This window comes from Myotis davidii, unplaced genomic scaffold, assembly GCF_000327345.1.
Source record: "Myotis davidii unplaced genomic scaffold, ASM32734v1 scaffold1330, whole genome shotgun sequence".
Lineage (NCBI taxonomy): Eukaryota > Metazoa > Chordata > Mammalia > Chiroptera > Vespertilionidae > Myotis > Myotis davidii.
Genome location: NW_006283826.1, coordinates 1837014 through 1855402, shown reverse-complemented (window position 1 = coordinate 1855402; position 18389 = coordinate 1837014). Strand labels below are relative to the sequence as shown.

Sequence of the window (18389 nt, the reverse complement as noted above, 5' to 3'; positions counted from 1 at the left end):
CCGAGCGCGCGGATGGCGGGGGGGACCCGGGATCCGATGGGGATCCGATCCGGATCCGGCCCCGGCTCACTCGCCGGATGACCTTGGGGTAGACGTCCCGAGGGGTTTTGAGCCTCATTCATCGGCTGCGGTGCTCGTTAGACCCGCCTTTGACGGTGGTTAGTAACGGAGACGACATGTCCAATACGCAAGGGCCCTGCTCTTCGGAGGCGCCCCATCCCCGTTAACTATCACCGCTGCTCCTCCCGCTACCACCGCCCCCACTTTATAGAGGGGGAGCGGGGGGCAGCATTCATCCTGCGGGGCCAAGGTCACGCCTGCCGCTCGGGGCTTTGATCGAGGTCCGTCCGTCCCCCCCACCCCTCTGACCACTGAACCACCCGCGCCCCCTGGGTTCCAAGGCTGCCTTTCATTCCTGCCGCCCACCCGCCTCTGAGCCTCGGGCACGCTGAGCGGGTGTTTGTCTCCTTGTCTGTAGGTGGCCTTCCCTGATGAAACACTACAGCCCCACCGACTACGTCAATTGGTTGGAAGAGTATAAAGTTCGGCAAAAAGCTGGGGTGGAGGCCCGGAAGATCGTGGCCTCCTTCTCCAAGAGGTTTTTTTCTGAGCACGTAAGGACCTGGGGACGCCGCGCAGAGCTTCTGCCTGGGGGGGTGGGGGTTGTGTGTGTGTGTGTGTGTGTGTGTGGCTCTGCAGGCATTAGCTCATCCAGCCTTCCTGCTAGCTCCCTTTCCAGTGCTCTCACTGTCCCTTGCGCACTGAGAAGGCTGCAAGGGGCATTGTGTCCTCTGCCTCCCGTCCAGCAGCATGCAGCCATTTGTCCTGCCAGCTTTACTTTTCTATAGCCAGAGAGAGAGGAGAGAGAGGAGAGAGAGGAGGGAGGGGCCAGCAAGCAGCACAATGAGGGAATGCAGATCAGCCTTAGTTCTCTACCAGTGGGTTAACCATGTTTGGGGGGGGGGGCGGGCAGGGGGAGTTGTTTTTGTTTGTTGTTGTTTTTGCAACGTCTACCTGACTTGAGGGAATCATCAAAAATTGAGCACTACAAATTTCACCCATTTGTTTGCCCAAAAGGGTTGGCGAAATGAATCCGGTACTTCTCTCTGGCTTTGCAGGTTCGAACCAATAGTGAACTGATTGTTTTTTTTAAGCCAACGGGATTAAAAGCTGTCTGTAGATCAGAATGATTACTCCCTCAAGTAAATTGTCTTGCATCATTATCTCTGAAAAGTTTTCTCTTATATCTTGCTGAAATGCATTTTTTGTTGTTGTTGCTTTTGTTTTTCCTTCCATAAAGCACGCATAGAAGTTTCTGTATCAGGTCCTGATTCTTAACTTTTTGTCCCTCTGGAAAGTAGTCCACACAAATCCTTTAAATGTACTGCTGGTGGGATGGGGGTGGGAGGGCTAGAAATACAGCCAATCTGATTTGTTTTACTATCCTGGTTTCCTGCAGATTAATTCCTATTTTCTAATTTTAATTACTGCTACTTAATGGAGTTCATACATTTGAAATGTTTTCAAGGCTCTTTTAAGTTTTGGAAAGGAAAGTTCAAATTTTGAACTTATTCTCCTATGGGGAATACAACTGGATATTCCCTAATGTCATTCATTTCTATAAATAAATGATTATTAATTTTAGAATGGACAAAATTCATGTTCCATTTTGGATAAGGCATGCCCTGGCTAAACGGATTCAGAATCACAGATTTTAGGTGCTTGTTTAAAAGTGTTTGCACACACGTGTATTTCATGCGCTTGGTCATGGGCAACTAATTTGCGAGCTCTGCTGCTAGTCTAGCTGATTTTGTGTGCATTTCTAACAGCCTCTGCCTTTGTCTCACGATGATGAACTGTTGTGTTTTTTCTTTAGTTCTCTTTTCCTTTTTTCCTGTACTGCTGCTTAATTAGAATTACGTCGAGGACTTTGAACATAGCAGGAGTATCGTTAAGATTGGTCTCTGGGTGGGCGGTGACTGTGGCTCAGGACCCTTGTATTCCTGTGTTCTCCGCATGCACACAGGCTGACATGAAGTTTCCTGGCTACCTTCAAAAAGTGGGAGAAGTAATGGAATTTTAAACTGAGGGATTCTTAGAGCTCAGTGGGACCATTGCCTCAATTTGCAGAGGAGAAAGCATGCCCAGTGGGTTGAGTAGCCCAAAGGACTGGGCATCTCTCTCTGGCCCTTCCCTCCTAGTTAAATGCAACACAGAATGCATGAGATAGTGATTGTGAGTTCGATTTTGCATTTCTACTTCTTGTTACAGAGCTATTTTTCTTCACATTAGAATTCTCGAGTTATCAGCTTCAGAAATTTCATGAAATTATATGAAAATATAATTAATTTGTAACTAACAACAAGATCTGAACAAAGTATTATTACTTTCCACCCATGGCAGGTGGTACAGGATAGAATGAGATAGGTGTTACCACGTAGAGAAAGATGACCATCTTTCTTTGCAACTCAGATTTGTGTGTGAGAGTGACAAGGACATGAGTGCTCGTCACTGAGGCCTGTTTGTATGTGTCTTCCTCATAGGTCCCTTGTAACGGTTTTAGTGACATTGAAAATCTCGAGGGGCCAGAGATATTTTTTGAGGATGAACTGGTGTGTATCCTAAATATGGAAGGAAGGTAAGCCATAGTTACAGCAGGGATGTTTCTGTTTGTTTGTTTGTTTTCATAATAACCCCAGAATTAGTTGCTGTAGTTTGTGTGTGGCTGAACCATGGACGTGTATTTTCATATATCTTATATGTTGCTACAGTTAACATTTTTGAAAAATCCTGTGTAAGTAAGGTAAGTACACCAAGACAGTTGATACTAAAAAAAAAAAACATGCAAAAAATCCTTTTGGAAAGAAAAGAGAATTGATACGTGTTTAGTCCTACTACAGGTCAAACACTGCTCTGGGCACTTGTATCTATCATGTCATTCGGGTAAGAAATAATCTTACTTTGGTCTTTAACATTATGGATATTTGGTTGGACCCTTCTTTTATCTCCCCTGATCAAAAAGAATCCATTATCTCTTGGTTGTTGCTTAAAAATTTTTATGATTCATATTTTCCACTGTGAGGGTTAATTACCAGCTTGCCTGAAAGGTGCCTTGGCTTCCAGCCTAACTTACCTATGAGTTCTGGAAACTTTATTGGTGATGGGAGATAAGAATGTTAGTTTAGCATCTTCCTTAAGAGAGATCATTGTGCAATACCTCACAAACAAGGCATTAAGATGTTTTCCTTGCTGTTTTTAAGGTGGTGTAAGAGAGATAAATATCTGTTAGTGGAGCAACTGTAGGGGAGAGGTAAGATGTGTCACTATTCTAGGCCTTGGATGAGTTCAGGTCCAGAGGTCATTTTTCCATTTCTATTTTGGTTTTTCTATAAATGAATTGAAGTATGATCTGATAGCCAGTATTGTGCAGCCTTAAAAATAAAAGCTGACTTGTCCTTTTTACATTTATATACATATACTTTTATACACGTACATGTAAGATCATATAAATACTGAGTTTATTTCGCTTTGATATGATCTTTAGTGCAGACTTTGTTTTTTTCCTATTTATGCTGGTTTTCCCTCCCTCCTGACCCCATTTGTATTTGCCTTCCCCTGTCCCTATCTTGTAATTCATGATGATACACTAGGTTGTATTCTTCCATGCTAATATGCACTGATATATATGGGAACCAGGGGATCATTATTTTAAAAAAATAATGATCTTAAAATAGGTACTTTTCTGTATCTTTTTTCTCATTCAATATTACCTTCCTGAAATGGATTCTTATCAACTGGTAAAAAATCTAATTCACTTTTTTTAAAATATATTTTATTGATTTTAGAGAGGAAGGGAGAGGGAAAGATAGAAAATAAAAATTGGCCAGAATCTAACCTGGGACCCTTGAGTCCACAGGTCGATGCTCTATCCATTGAGCCAAACCAGGTAGGGCACTAACTCACTTTTTTTTAATGGCTGCCTACTGTTTTGTAGTGTATACTATAATTTACGTGTTTAACCATTCCCCTATTGATGGGTAACCACTTCTCCATTTTTATGTGACTGTGGAGGGTGATGTTTTGGTGGTTTTACTTCTCAGTTCCTAGGTCAGACTATAGAAAGTTATTGCAAAACACAAAAGAGCATGCCCTTGAATAGGAAGACTTACCATCACAAAAAAAGTCAGTTCTTCCAAAATTAATACATAAAACTATTGCCATTTTAATTAGGAACCAAGGAAAGTTTTGGGAGTTTTTTTGTGTTTTAATTGGATAATTTTGTCAAAAAAGAATAAATTCATAAGAAGAGCTAAAAAAAAAACCCAATTTTTAAATATTCACAATGGGAAACTTGCACCACAGATATTAGAGCACATTATAAAGCTACCTGTAATGAAAATAATACAGTGTTTAAATAAAAATCAATAGTCACGTCTGTGGCAAAGGGTAATTCAGAAACATGTCCCAGCATGAAGGATGATAAAGTTAAACTCAGAGGAAAAAAGTTGGACTATTTAATGAATGCTTTTAGGCATAACTGATTATCCTTCTGGAAGTAAAACTTGCATATATATAAAAACAAAATTCCAAAATTAAACAACTTAAATTTTATCACAGTGAAAAACCTTCAAGGAAATGGGAGATTTTATGTATAATCCATGGAGACCTCCTTAACCAAAAAAATAAACTGCTGTATGACCAAAGAAACCATAAAGTCAATATAATTCTTTAAATTTCCAAGAAGAAACTGAAAAATGGATAGGAGGATGACATTTACAGAAGAGCAAATCCAGGTGGCTGGCAATTAAGTACAAAGACCTTTAAATTCACTTTTCAAAGACATGTCAAAGAATTGTGAAATATTGCTTTTTTTTTACTTATCAGATTGGGGGAAAGACTGAATATGCACAACCAGTAAAAACATACATTATTATAATCTTTTTAGAAATAAATAACAGATTTGTTACCCCTTGACCTGACATAGATTTTGATCTTAAAACAGGACTGTTTTTAGCCCTGGCTGGGTTGCTCAGTTAGTTGGAGCATCACCCTATACACCAAAAGATTTCGATATGATTCCTTCTCAGGGCACATACTTAGGTTGTGGGTTCGATTCTGGTCAGGGTGAACATGGGAGGCAACCAGTTGATGTTTCTCTCTCACATTGGTGTTTCTCTCTCCCTCTGTTTCTAAAATCAACTAAAAAATATATGTATATATATTCTCAAGTGAGGATTTAAAAAATAAAAAAAAATTGTTTTTAGGTAACAAGGGATAGTCGTCACATTTATTAAGTGCTTTGGAATGTCAGTTTTTGTAAAGGACCCTATTTGTATTTATTCCTGCCAAATGCTTGTTGTTTGAATATGGAAAACAGGAAAGAGCAAGGATGTTTCTGTAAATGCTAAAGTACCACTCTCTGGATATTTGAAAACAATTTGCATTTATGGTGTTCTATGTGGTTTTTAAAAGGAGCATATCCTGCAATAAAGATTTGAAACAACATATTAAAAGGGTGTACAGTACTTGAGAAAATGGACCTAGAATGACCAACATTGAGACATATTTCAGTAAAACTACTGGATATTAAAGACGGATAAGTCATTTGGTCATCCAAGCAAACAAACAAAACAACAACCACAATAAAGCCAAGTCACTTCTAAGGAAAAGAAAATCAGAATATTATGTTCAGTGCCAGAAGAAAAGAGAGTAGCATACTTAAGATACTCAGGGATCAAAAATGTCAGCCAAGGATTTTTATATCCAGCCAAACTGACTTCCAAGTATAAAGCTGCAGACAGACTTACCAAATTGCAAGGACTTAGGGGCTTTTGAACCCTTCCTGAGAAATATGCTAGAAAAGGAACTTGAAAAAAGGCCTTGACAAGGACTAGTACATTAAATATGTACTTACTTCAAAGAATATGTATGTACTTATCGAATTAAATTCCAATGACAGTAGGGTAGTCAGTATTGTATGTAGTGGTCATAAGCCTTGACAGTGTGGATATAATGCCGCTGTTTAAACAGCAGAGAATGGGGGAAAACATAAGCAAAATATTTAGCAGTTTTTCAGTAATCATCAAGGTGACGAGAATATTGGAGAGTGCGAGAGAGAGATGCGAAGTAAAGCAAATGAGTATCACCTTTGACCCTTGTACAACTTGGGTTTGAAATCTGCAGGTCAGTTCTGCTGATATGCAGATTTTTTTCAAATGACCTTCACAGTTCAGTTGGGCTGTTACTTTGAGCAAGGTGGGAAATGCTGGAGAATTTGGGACAGAGAGCTTTTGTGCTGTGATTTGATGTGTTCCCTGGAGTGCTCTGGCTACTGTATTGAGCCTAGATTGTGAGGGCCAAGGTTTGAAGCAGGACGCTCAGTAGGGAGGATGCCACTGTGATACAGACAAAAGGTGACAGGGGCTTCGGTGAGTTAGTGGGAAGTGCTCACTTTCCTGACGGAACTGACAGCATTGGTGGATGGGTTGAATGTGGCTAATGAGAGAAAGCCAGGAGTCAAGGATGATTCAAGGTTTGAGGCCTAACTGGAGTGATAGAGTTGCCTTTATCTGAGACTAGAGGCCTGGTGGACGAAATTTGTGCACTTGGAGGGGGCAGGTTCCTCAGCCCGGATTGTGAGAGGGTACAGGCCAGGCTGAGGGACCCCACCAGTGCACAATTGGGGCCGGGGAGGGACGCAGGAGGACTCTAGGGCTTGTCCAGCCTGTCTTGCTCAGTCCTGATCAGCCTGACCCCAGCAGCAAGCTAACCTACCAGTCAGAGCATCTGCCCCCCTGGTGGTCCATGCACGTCATAGCGACTGGTCGACCAGTCGACTGTCTGCCCCCTGGTGGTCAGTGCGTGTCATAGCGAGCGGTTGAGCGGCCTTAGCATATCATTAGTATATTACGCTTTGATTGGTTTTATTATATAGGATTTATTATATAGGATGGGGATGACTCTAGGAGCAGAAGAACTTGAACATGTTAAGTGCCCAGCCTGTTTTGTCTTCCGGACGGAAAGTATAGTGACAGTCACTGGTGACTGACTGGGCGCTTAACGTGTTACGGGGCTCACCAGATCCCCAAGTGGGGCAGTGGAGTAGCAGTTGGATATATAGGTCTGAGTACAGAGAGGAAATCTGTTCTGGGAAATAAGTTGGGGACTGTCCGTGTGGATAATACTTGAAACCATGAGACTGGGTGAGATCACCTTGGTGTTGAGCGTAGGAGGGAAGCAGCAGCCCAAGGCCAGAGCTCCCTCTGCCAGGTCCAGAGGGCCCAGCCAAGGATTCCAGACACACAAACACACCCCCCACCCAGGCCCACCCCACTCCCCTCATTTTTCAGGTTTCTCTTTTAGTAACTTTTAGTAATTCTGAAACCAAACAGATAACTTTCTTGAATTTCAGCCACGATAGTGTAATAACAAATGCACATCCTGAATTGTATATTACAAATGCACAATAAAGTCCTGAATTGTGTTGTCTGCTTCTGTGAAAATAAGTACTATATGATCACGAACCAGTTATAGCTGTCTTGTTGAGTAGACTCTTTACGTGGTATGACTAGTGTGAAGTAAAAAACTAATCATTCAAAGTTGTAATATCTTAATTCTTATTGACTTATAGTTTGTTTGTTTTTTCCAGGAAAGCTTTGACCTGGAAGTACTATGCCAAAAAAATCCTTTACTACCTACGACAACAGAAAATTTTAAATAATCTTAAGGCTTTTCTTCAGCATTCGGATGACTATGAATCTTATCTCGAAGGTGAGACTTTAGCAGCGCTGTCTCAGTGGGCAGCTAAGCTGTGCTTGGAGCAGTGGTGGAAACTGATGAGACTGCAGTGGAAAAGTCAGCTCAGCCGCATGGGCTTCTGGAGCTGGAGTGTGTGGTCCGGGCGTGTAGGTGGGCAGAACTATTAAACGGAGAGCTGAAATTTTGATAAAACCGTTAGCTGTCAGCCGAAGAGACAGTCTTCTCTCAAGATGCACCTTCGGTTCAAAGCATGAGAGGCTGATATTTCAGATAATGAAATAATTCCCTCTTTTCCTAAGCTTTGAAGCCTCACTTCCAAATCAGAAATCAGTTGGTCCACTTTTGTCTCCATGTGACTGGAGCAAATCCCTTGCCCTCTGGTTAGAGTTTAATGAGGACGAAATGTTCTTGCGCATCAGTGAGTGTGCCTGGCCCTCCTGAGAAATGAGGGGAGAGAAGTCGAGTGGACAGGAGCGAGAAAGGCAGTAACTTTCTGCTCCTACCAACTTGAACAAGAACAACATGTGACTATTTTTCCAAACGATGTTCAATTCCTAGCACATTACGCAAACACTCCCAGAAGCTGTGGTTGTGAAATACATACATTCCCTCTTCCCAGCGTTTTACCCAATTGCTCCTGTCAGTGTTTCTCTCCGTCACATCTCCGTTCTTGTCCCTTCTCGTGCCGGCTCTCACCTCTCCCAGCCCAGCTTTCTAGGTATCACTTGCTTTCATGAGCTGTGGTCCGGGCGTCCCTCAGCCAACCACCTTGACAGCCAACCACCTTGCCAGTCAGAACCAGCTTCTCATCCCACCTCTGTCCTGCTTCTTATCCCACTTCTGCCTGCTTTTCAGTGCCTCCATAATCCAGTCCTTCCCTGTCCCAGGCTCTCCCGAGTGTCCCATCTGCTCCAGCCAGGCCATTGTCCTCACTTCACCCTGCAGGTGCCCCTGGCTTCACATCCTCATTCATGGTATCCCCTTTCCTCCGATTCCTCTTAATTCCTGCTCACCCTCTGAACGTTCAGTCGGGTTCCACTTCGAGTTTCTCTGGCTACTGCAATATAGATTTTACTCACCTCGGAACTAATGCAGGAGCGTTGGCTACCAAATTCTGTTGCATCATCTCTGTCTTGTGTGTGTACGAGTCGTTTCTCCCAAGTAGTCACTGGTTTTCTTGTGTCCCTTGTCTTTGTGCTGCCATCACTGTCTACTCCACAATGCCTGGGGCAGACGCTGGGTTGTATGGATGTCTTCTGTCATCCAAAACGAAACAAAAAGTCTGTTGCAGCCATTGAAACATCCTCGCCACCCCACTCTCTGCTGATGAGCGTGCTGGCATTGCGCGTCATCCTGTCTTGTTTATTCCACAGTCGAATACTTTGACAAGCTTTTTTCCATGTCTTACTAGTATTTATGAAACTGAGTGCTTTTTCATCTCTCAGTTATAAAGTAATGTTACCATTTTCAAGTAACCCATCCAAATCAGTGCTGTAGGCATTGGGTAGCCATTGGAGGTTTGAAGTAGTTGAGGGGATGGAAGGAGGCTCCAAGATTTGGTGCTCATCCACTGACTAGATAATCCGATGCCACTGGCACCGTCTGGGAATCGGCGCTGGGATGAAATGGACTCGGGAGTTCGGCAGAAGTTCCTTCCATGTGCAGGTAGAGAGCTGAGTTCCAAGGAGGCCCGGGATCCAAACCCCCGCTGGTGGCAAACGTACTAGGGTCCTGATCTCCACGCCGTTCACCTGCTGTCAGTTCCTTAGGGTGTGGGTAAGGGGCCAGGATTCCCAGCTGGTTTGAAGCCACTTGAATTTAAAGTGATTTCCCAACTCCACATGTCCTATAGTCACATGATCACGAGAGTCCATAGGGCTCTGGCTAAGAAGTGACCGAGGGCAGTGCAGAGGGGACTGGCAGGGACCGTGTGCAGTGTACGCCGTGCAGATGCTTTGCCGCAGGGTCCTTGAGGGTAGCTGGTCGCCTGCTTTGAAAGTAAGATTATCTCCAAAGCCCATTTACTGGCTCACCTTGAGGAGGGACAGTTTGTTGAAATGGCATATCTGTTGCTGAGAACTTACAACTATTTTTTTAAGTTAAAGGACTGTCTTACAACATTGTGTTCAGAGTTGTTGGGTTTTAAACTGTAAGGGAATTAGAAGAGAGAAGTCATTTGAAAGATCTCCTTTTAGCCTTTATTTCTCATGATAGAACGTGGAAATATGCCATGTATCACTCAGAGTTCAGACCTCTGAAAGGTTCGGTGTATTTACAAACACAGCATAGTGACGTGTGAGCCCCTTTGTGGTGAGAGTGTCCTTGGCCCTCTCAGTGTCTTAGCGGCCAGCCTGACATCCAGGATAGGAAGCTGCTTGTCTGGTGGGATGTTGTCAGGAGCTGTGACCTCAGGCATCTGGGGCAAATGACAAACTAACAAGAAAAGGGTAAAAATAGGAATCTATTCACTAATTCTTGTTTGTGTTCAGGTGCTGTGTTTATCGACCAGTACTGCAACCCTCTCTCCGAAATCAGCCTCGGAGACATCCAGGCCCAGATCGGCAGCATCGTGGAGCTCGTGCGCAAGAGCCTGCGGGGCATCAACAGCCGCCACCCCAGTTTGGCCTTCAAGGCAGGTGTGGCATTGCTCTGGACCCCTCCGTGCACGGGGACACCTAGAGTCATTGGTTCCTTGGAAATTCTGCAGTGTGTTCCCCCTTGTGTCACAAAAACACTGACACAACGTGTTCACCTGGATAACATAAAGGATTTAAGTACCCATTCCCTTCTCCAGCCTGGAGTAGTAACACCTGATTGATGCTGTTAGGCCAGGCCAGTGTCTGCAGGTTGCAGGCTGTGCTTGTCTCCTCAGGGTAGACTCTTTGTTTCAGGTGAGTCCTCCATGGTGATGGAGATAGAGCTCCAGAGCCAGGTGCTGGACGCCATGAACTATGTCCTGTATGACCAGCTGAAGTTCAAGGGGAACCGCATGGACTACTATAACGCCCTCAACTTATATATGCACCAGGTAAGTGTGGGTCTATAAAAAAGAATTCTGCTCATCTCTGACCATTCCTACTTTTTTTGAGGGCAAGTGCTCTATCTTCTTCCTCACTCAATGCCTATCAACTCATTTTGCCTTTACTTATAAGGAAACCACTGTACATTTGATGTTTCATCCATAAGGTGTCCTTTGTCAGAAAGCCTTCGAGATGGGCTCTGTGCCTCCATGTGTATCTTGTGAACCCTAAACTGTGGAACTACCCCGGCCTTTCCTCTTGTCCTGGCCTGGGGGGAGGGGGGAGGAAGTCTGTGGCCAGCGACGTCACGGAGGTTTCTTTTATATTGGCTCCCTCTTCATATCTCCTCTGTTGCTCTCCATGCTACTTGTATCTTCTTTTTTCACGTCTTGCAGTCTTTCCTCAAAGTGGCCTTGAGTTCCTTCTGGAAGAAGAGGGCTTAAGTCGCAGGTCTGTGGGCTTTCTCTGTAAAGGGCCAACAGTGAACTGCTGTGGCTCTTTGGGCCATGAGTTCGTGTCCTACCTGCTCAGTTCTCCATCACAGCTGGAAAGGGGCACAGGCAGCACGAAACAAGTGACTGCTGCGTTCCAATAAAACTTTGTATGCACAAGTGGAAATTTGAATGTCAGCATTTTCGTGTGTCATGAAATAGTATTTTCCTGACTTTTTTTTAAACATTAAAAACTATTAAAAGTGTTCTTACACAGTCCATGCAGAAGCGGGTGATGGGCCAGATCTGGTCCATGGACTGCAGTTTGCAGACCTCTGGTCGCAATAAATAACCTATTCTTCCACTTACCTTAAGTCTCAAAACCTAGCCTCCTGCCTGGGACAGAAATGTGCATCGAAGGAATGCGAACACGTTGCTTTCCAGGGAGCTAAAGCGTTTTTCTCTCCTCCAGGTTCTGATCCGCAGAACAGGGATCCCAATCAGCATGTCTCTGCTCTACATGACCATTGCCCGGCAGCTGGGGGTCCCTCTGGAACCTGTCAACTTCCCAAGTCACTTCTTGCTGAGGTGGTGCCAAGGCGCGGAAGGGTGAGCCATCTGACGGGGTGGGTGGTCCTGAGCATCATTCCCACGGTGCGGAGAGGAACGTAACGAGGCAGGTTAAGAGAGGGCTGGGAGGTGATGGGACTGTCTCCTTTTTTAAAAAATATATTTTATTGATTTTTTACAGAGAGGAAGGGAGAGAGGTAGAGAGTTAGAAACATCGATGAGAGAGAAACATCTCCTACTGGGGATGTGCCCGCAACCCAGGTATATGCCCTTGACCGGAATCGAACCTGGGACCTTTCAGTCTGCAGGCCGACGCTCTATCCACTGAGCCAAACCGGTTTTGGCCTGGTCTGCAGGCCGACGCTCTATATTTTATTGATTTTTTACAGAGAGGAAGGGAGAGAGATAGAAAGTTAGAAACATCGATGAGAGAGAGACATCGATCAGCTGCCTCCTGCACATCCCCTACTGGGGATGTGCCTGCAACCCAGGTACATGCCCTTGACCGGAATCGAACCTGGGACCTTTCAGTCCGCAGGCCGACGCTCTATCCACTGAGCCAAACCGGTTTCGGCCTGTCTCCTTTTTTGACTGCATTTCTCAGTCATTGGATGGGAGAAGGTGCTCTGGATCTATCTGTATTTGTTCTGACAGCTACATGTGAATACACAATTGTCTGAAAAGTTTAATTTTAAAGAATAGGACTAGGGGTTCAGGGCTTATGTGACTCTCAAAGTCTCTTTGTTCCAAAGCAGATCAGATAGAAAGTCTCTTAAAGAAACATAAGTTCCAGTGTTCCGTGAAACCTCCCTTCCCTCACCACACGAGAGAGGGGGAGAGGGAACAGATTAGCCAAGTCCTTCATTGATGTGTAGAGTAAGTATTCGTGTACTTATCTCAGACCTCTTGGGCAAGGTTAATGACTGAAATGCATTGTGGAGTCCAGGTTAATGAATTGTTCTCTCTTAAACTTGGTGTTCTATTGGCATAAAGCTCCTTTCAGCTATTGTCTGACTTTTCTGCAAGAAATCGTTCATCAAATAGGTAGAATATCTTCTCATTAAATGTGCCATTTAGAGGAAAAAGAAGCAAAGTTATTTAATTACATCCTGTTCTTTGAAACCACTTTCAAATGACTAGTTGTGACATCCTTTGGTAAAGTGATGAGCATTATAATAGAAAGGGCCTGAGATTTGAAGTCAGACTGGGTTCAAACATTTGCTTCCTGAGCCTGTGTCTTCCTCTATAAAATGGGACTATAGTTTCTCATGAAGCATCTTGGAGGATTAAATGAGATGCCCCAGTGCTTTGCACACATAGCAGAGTTCCTGACACATATATAGAAAAGAACTATAACTGGTCTCTATTTCTACCTCCTAGGTCAGTGATGGCAAACCTTCTGAGCTCAGCGTGTCAGCATTTTGAAAAGCCCTAACTTAACTCTGGTGCCGTGTCACATATAGAAAATTTTTGATATTTGCAACCATAGTAAAACAAAGATTTATATTTTTGACATTTATTTTATATATCTAAATGCCATTTAACAAAGAAAAATCAACCAAAAAAATGAGTTCGCGTGTCACCTCTGCGACGCGTGTCATAGGTTCGCCATCACTGTCTTAGGTGAGGAAAGAAAACTTGTATAGTTGGAGCTTCCTGGGTATTCTTCCTTATCCTTTTCTTCTTCCTCTCCTCTCCAGAGATAACCACCAGAAAATAATACTTATTATTTTCATGCAAATTTTAATAGTTTAATACATATATATTTTTCCTTAAGTAATATGTACTGTGTTCCTTTTTTCCCAGATGTGGTCTGTTCCTAAATATGCATTTAGGAACATGTTCCTTTTTTAGATAGCAGGCGCCCATTTTCCATTATTAATGGGGAAAATTTTTTTCAGCCCATTTCCATCCCTGAATAACTCAACCAATCTCCCCAAGTACCTCTAAAATATTCTTAAATGCCTGTATAATAATCCACCCCGATTTCTGCATAATGTAAAGCATTTAAAACACCAATTACCATATTACTTACCACAATAACATTACTGAGTACAGTTATGGTAGCAGTATAATTTTGCCTTCTTAGACTACACTGAACAGTGTAAATGAGCAATTAAATAATTTGTTAGCATTCCAGGTCTCCTGGCCAAAAACAGACATTGAGACCCATCAAAGGCTGGGCTGGGCCCTCAGGGAAAGGCAGAGAAGAGTGGGCAGGGCGAGTGCACAGGTCTCTCACCAGCAGCTGGCTGCAGGCCCTTCCTCTCCTTCCTTCCTTCACCAAGACCATACTTATTCACTGTACTTGTACCCTCTCAGTAGTCCTAATAACGGGTAGGTGAGACCTCCATCAAGTTCTTCCAATTGCCTTGGCTGTTCTTAGTCTTTTGCTCTAATAAAGCCCCCATATTGATTGGCACCAATGCTTACTTGAATTGCAGCCATCCATTAATATGAGAAATATTGCCAGTGTTCCACTCTGAGTCTGTCTGTGAACATATCTCTCATACATGTACTCTAACTCATCCTTAATGTTCTTAAAATGATTTTAATGTTTTCTTCGAGCCCATTGACATCTTGTTAGACTTGTTCCTAGCACTTTAAATTTTTAAAGTTACATTTTTTAGGTTTGGCATTGTTAGGGATAGGGTTAATATTTAGATATAGGCCTGGTATTGCTGAATAAATGGTGAGTGCTAATCACTTGTCAGCTCTCGGCTTTTCTCTGTGAATGGCTTTGTTTTCCTCCCTAGCCTTGATCTGTTTTTGTTTCTTTTGCTTATCTAATTGTGCTGGCCCAGTCTTCTGGAGCCGAGTGGAGTAGAAACAGTCAGTGATAGCAAACCCCTCGCCTGAGTTTGGCTGTAAATAGAATCCTTGTGAAATCTCGCCTCAAGCATGATGGTTGGGGACAGTGTCTTCTTCAGGATTATCAAAGCTGCCTTCTAAGTTCCTATTTCGCTAAGAGTTATATTAATAACTATGCAGTAGATCTCTTTTCTAAAATGTCTTTTTGTGTCTACTGATAAGATCATATGGTTTTTCTTTATATATGCTTGAAATAGATGTTTTAATGTTCAACTCGTCATTCTCAGGGTATATCTAATGTAATCCTATGGGTTCTTTTAAATACATTGCTGCATTCGATTTGCTCGTGTGTGTGTGTGTGTGTGCGGTTCTCCTAGATTCATAAAAAGGGTTGAAAAACATTCCTTGTTTCTATGACATTGACAAATGTCTTGCCAAAGGAGGGCTGTTCATATGGCCTCTCTCCCATAGGGAGGAAATCTGAAGCAGTTGCTCAAGGGTCAAATACAGCTGTCCCTGGGACAGAGACCCACCTCCGTGCCTCAGGAGCCCTCGTAGAGCGCTCTGCAGGGTGGCCACCACCACGTGCCAGAGCAGGGTCATGGAGGGCAATGGGCTTGAGCCAGGAGCACGTGTCCAGCCTGAGGCCCTGATAGGCTCAGCAGGTCTGTGACCCCCTGAGTGTCTGCAGAGCTGAGGGCAGGATCCTCCTGGTGGCAGGTGCCACACCTTTCTGCGTAGCCTCGAGGGCCCAGGGTCCACAGACATTCACATGCTGATCTGTGTGAGGAGCCATCAGACTTCTGACAGGTGCTCCTGGCACTGGGTTCTAGGATTAGTCTCCCTGAAGAACTGTATTAGATGGCATGCAGAAGTAGTCTTCATCCTAAATATCAGCGGCCTGAGCTCAACAGCACGAATAAAGGCTCAGATTCTCAGCTTTGGACAGAGCCTTGTTTTAAGTAGAAATGCTACTGTGTTAACATTCAGTCTCTGACGTGAGCTACGTGCTAGGGGCTGAAGTATTGACTTGCTCAGCTCGGAGGCGAGATGTGGTGACTCCATGTGCTCTTCGTACAGGGCCAACCTGGACATCTTCGACTACATCTACATTGATGCTTTTGGGAAAGGCAGGCAGCTGACGGTGAAGGAGTGTGAATACTTGATCGGCCAGCATGTGACTGCAGCGCTGTATGGGGTGGTCAACGTGAAGAAGGTGCTGCAGCGAATGGTGGGGAACCTTCTGAGCCTGGGAAAGCGGTAAGGTTTTGTCGGCTCTCCAGTGCGTCTGCAGCGGTGAGACCCCGGGGGCCTGGGGTGCCTTGTGGAGACTTTTCTTTCACGAGCCTCCCTGGGACACAGCAGAGCAGTGGACGAGGTGGCACAGCTGGGATATCTACAGCTGTCACTCCACAGAGAAGCGGGTTCCCGTGACATCATGCTGTCAGGCTTCAGACACGCCAGTGGTTTTCCCTGGAAGTCTGGGTGGGCTTGGGCAGCTTCTCTTTACAAATGTCAGAAGCCCCTTCATCGACAGGAGTGTCTCAGACGGCCAAGCTGCTCTTCAGGAGCAGGGAGTTCTCATGCCCACATGCCTCGTCATCTTGTAACATAACCCTTCCTATCACTTAGATAAGAAACAAGCAGAAGCTTGCGTCGGAGTCCAGGGGAAAGTGTGCTGTGGAGAAAGTAGGAAGCTGTACGCTGTGGCAGAATTTTTTTTAAATAAGCTTTATTTTTAGAGCAGTTTTAGGTTCACTGTGCAACTGAGCAGAAAGTACAGCAACTCCCCATATCCCCTGCCTCCCAGCACTCACAGCCTCCTCAGGTCAGCGTCCAGCACCAGAGGGGTACGTTTGTTATGATTGATGAATCTGCATTGACATCTAATCACCCAAAGTCCAGAGTTGCAGTCATACATTCAGGTTCACTCTCGGTATTGTACCCTCTGCGGGTCTTAGTAAATGTTTAATGACATGTGTCTGCCATTAAAGTGTCACACAGAACAGCTTCTGCTCTAAAAGTCCTCTGCTCCGCCTTTTCAGAATTCAGTTTAATTATATGCAATGCTCCTGAGGTAACTACGCAATGAAACACAACTTTTTGTTAGTGTCCATCACCACAGTGGGGTGTAAAACTTATATTTCTTTTGTGTGTGTGTTTTTATTAAGACCATTGTAACTATTTGCTGAATAGAGAGGAAGTATCAAAATCAGAAAATGTATGGGGTTTGTGTCAATTATTTCTAAAACCTGAGCTTGCAAAGAGGGTCTTAGAAGCACGCGGGCTAAGACGAAGGTTTCTCTCCCATAGGGAAGGCATCGACCAGTCGTACCAGCTCCTGCGAGACTCACTGGACCTGTACCTGGCGATGTACCCCGACCAAGTGCAGCTCCTCCTCCTCCAAGCCAGGCTCTACTTCCACCTGGGGATCTGGCCAGAGAAGGTAATTATTTGACTTTGATGCTTTGCACTTGCCTTAGAGAGGGAGTCATAGCTTGAAAGGCGGCTCTTACAGATTTGCCCTTATATCAACATGGAGATAAACACAAATCTATTCAGTCTCCCAGTCTTGACCCATCATTCAAATTTTGGGGGCTCTTCTTTCATTCTGGAAAAAGAAAACTGGTTGTATTGCCCAGAGTTGCCCATTCTCTTTGTGGTAAGTGCCTTAAATGTCTAGAACCACAGGCCTCTGCCCTGCCACTCCCCTGTCGCTGCCCCTAAGGAAGATTTCCCCACGTCACCTCTGGCCAACCTGGGATGCTCAGCCTCCAGCCGTGCTGTTAGCAGCTGCAGTGGGTGCACACCAACTGTCCTGTGTGACAACAGAGTTACTTCCCAGATGTGCACACGTCCCGCTGCTGGACTAGTTCAGGCCCTGAATGGGATACTGTTCCGCAGGGAGCTCCCCGTTTTGCCACGATCCCTGTGGCTCGCAGCAAGCCCTTTGAGGCGGCTGTGGGCGGCGATGCTCAAGGCCAGCCGAGCATCAGAGCAGGAGTAGCTGCACATGTGCATCAGGCCCTGCCTGTCTCCCAGGGAAGTTCATAGTGATCCATTTGTTCGTTTAGAGCAGTCTGGTGAGGGCACTAAGCTCTGAGCTCTCACAGAGACGTCGTCAGAGGGCCGTCGGCTGTGCTGTTAGAGAGTCAAACCTTTGCCTGAGATAAAGCATCTAAATGACTTGACTTTGCTTAGGTTACGTTGTCTCAGTTACTCACAACTTCAGAGTCGTAAAGTATTTCTGAGAAAGGACACATCTGTAAGAAAGTCTCTGGACGTCTGTCCTACGTGGAGATGTCCTGTGTGGCCCAAGGAGCAGAGTCGCCTGATCTGGTCGAAGCGTTCCGGGAAATCTGGACTCTGCCAAAGTCCCCACGACTTCCCAGAGCCTAAATAATCCTGCTGGCCAGGCTTCAGTCGCTTATTTTACTTAGTTTTGATAGTAGGATATATATAATTCCTGTGACGTTTTGCTGTAGATTAGTTAAGGAATTTCGTGAGAATCTGTGAAGTGCAGTGATCCTTTCACAGCAGGGCTTCTTTATAAATAAATCCTGTCTCCGTCTCCGAGGAGTGAGGTTACCGTCTCCTCTGTGGGGAAGTCTGCAGGGCTCTGGCTTCACCCGCAACACCCACCTGGCTCTGCTTTGTGCTCGCAGGCTGCTTCCCGGGAACCACCTCGAGTCCTCGGGAGGCCGACTGCCTTCCTGCCAAGCAAGGCTCACGGTCACTGAAACAAGCTCCCGAGTCCTTACCCGGACAGCACTCGTCCTCGTGATGACCCTTCATTTGC

At 44.7% G+C, this 18389-nt stretch overlaps 1 protein-coding gene across 4 annotated transcripts in view; it reads left to right on the top strand.

Annotated features, from left to right (window-relative positions):
- Window positions 1–179: 179 nt before the first annotated feature.
- FBXO21 (F-box protein 21) overlaps window positions 180–18389 on the top strand; it is a 35934-nt gene continuing 17724 nt past the window's right edge. For 2 of the 4 annotated variants that reach the window (XM_006754133.2, XM_006754131.2), the window contains exons 1-9: window positions 180–341; window positions 479–614; window positions 2544–2638; window positions 7649–7770; window positions 10248–10394; window positions 10650–10786; window positions 11682–11818; window positions 15671–15850; window positions 16904–17036. In XM_006754133.2, coding sequence (XP_006754196.1) covers window positions 492–614; window positions 2544–2638; window positions 7649–7770; window positions 10248–10394; window positions 10650–10786; window positions 11682–11818; window positions 15671–15850; window positions 16904–17036 — 1074 coding nt within the window. In that variant the 5' untranslated portion in view covers window positions 180–341; window positions 479–491. The remainder of the gene's footprint in view (window positions 342–478; window positions 615–2543; window positions 2639–7648; window positions 7771–10247; window positions 10395–10649; window positions 10787–11681; window positions 11819–15670; window positions 15851–16903; window positions 17037–18389) is intronic. The other 2 variants (XM_006754132.2, XM_006754130.2) reach the window with 1 other exon arrangement.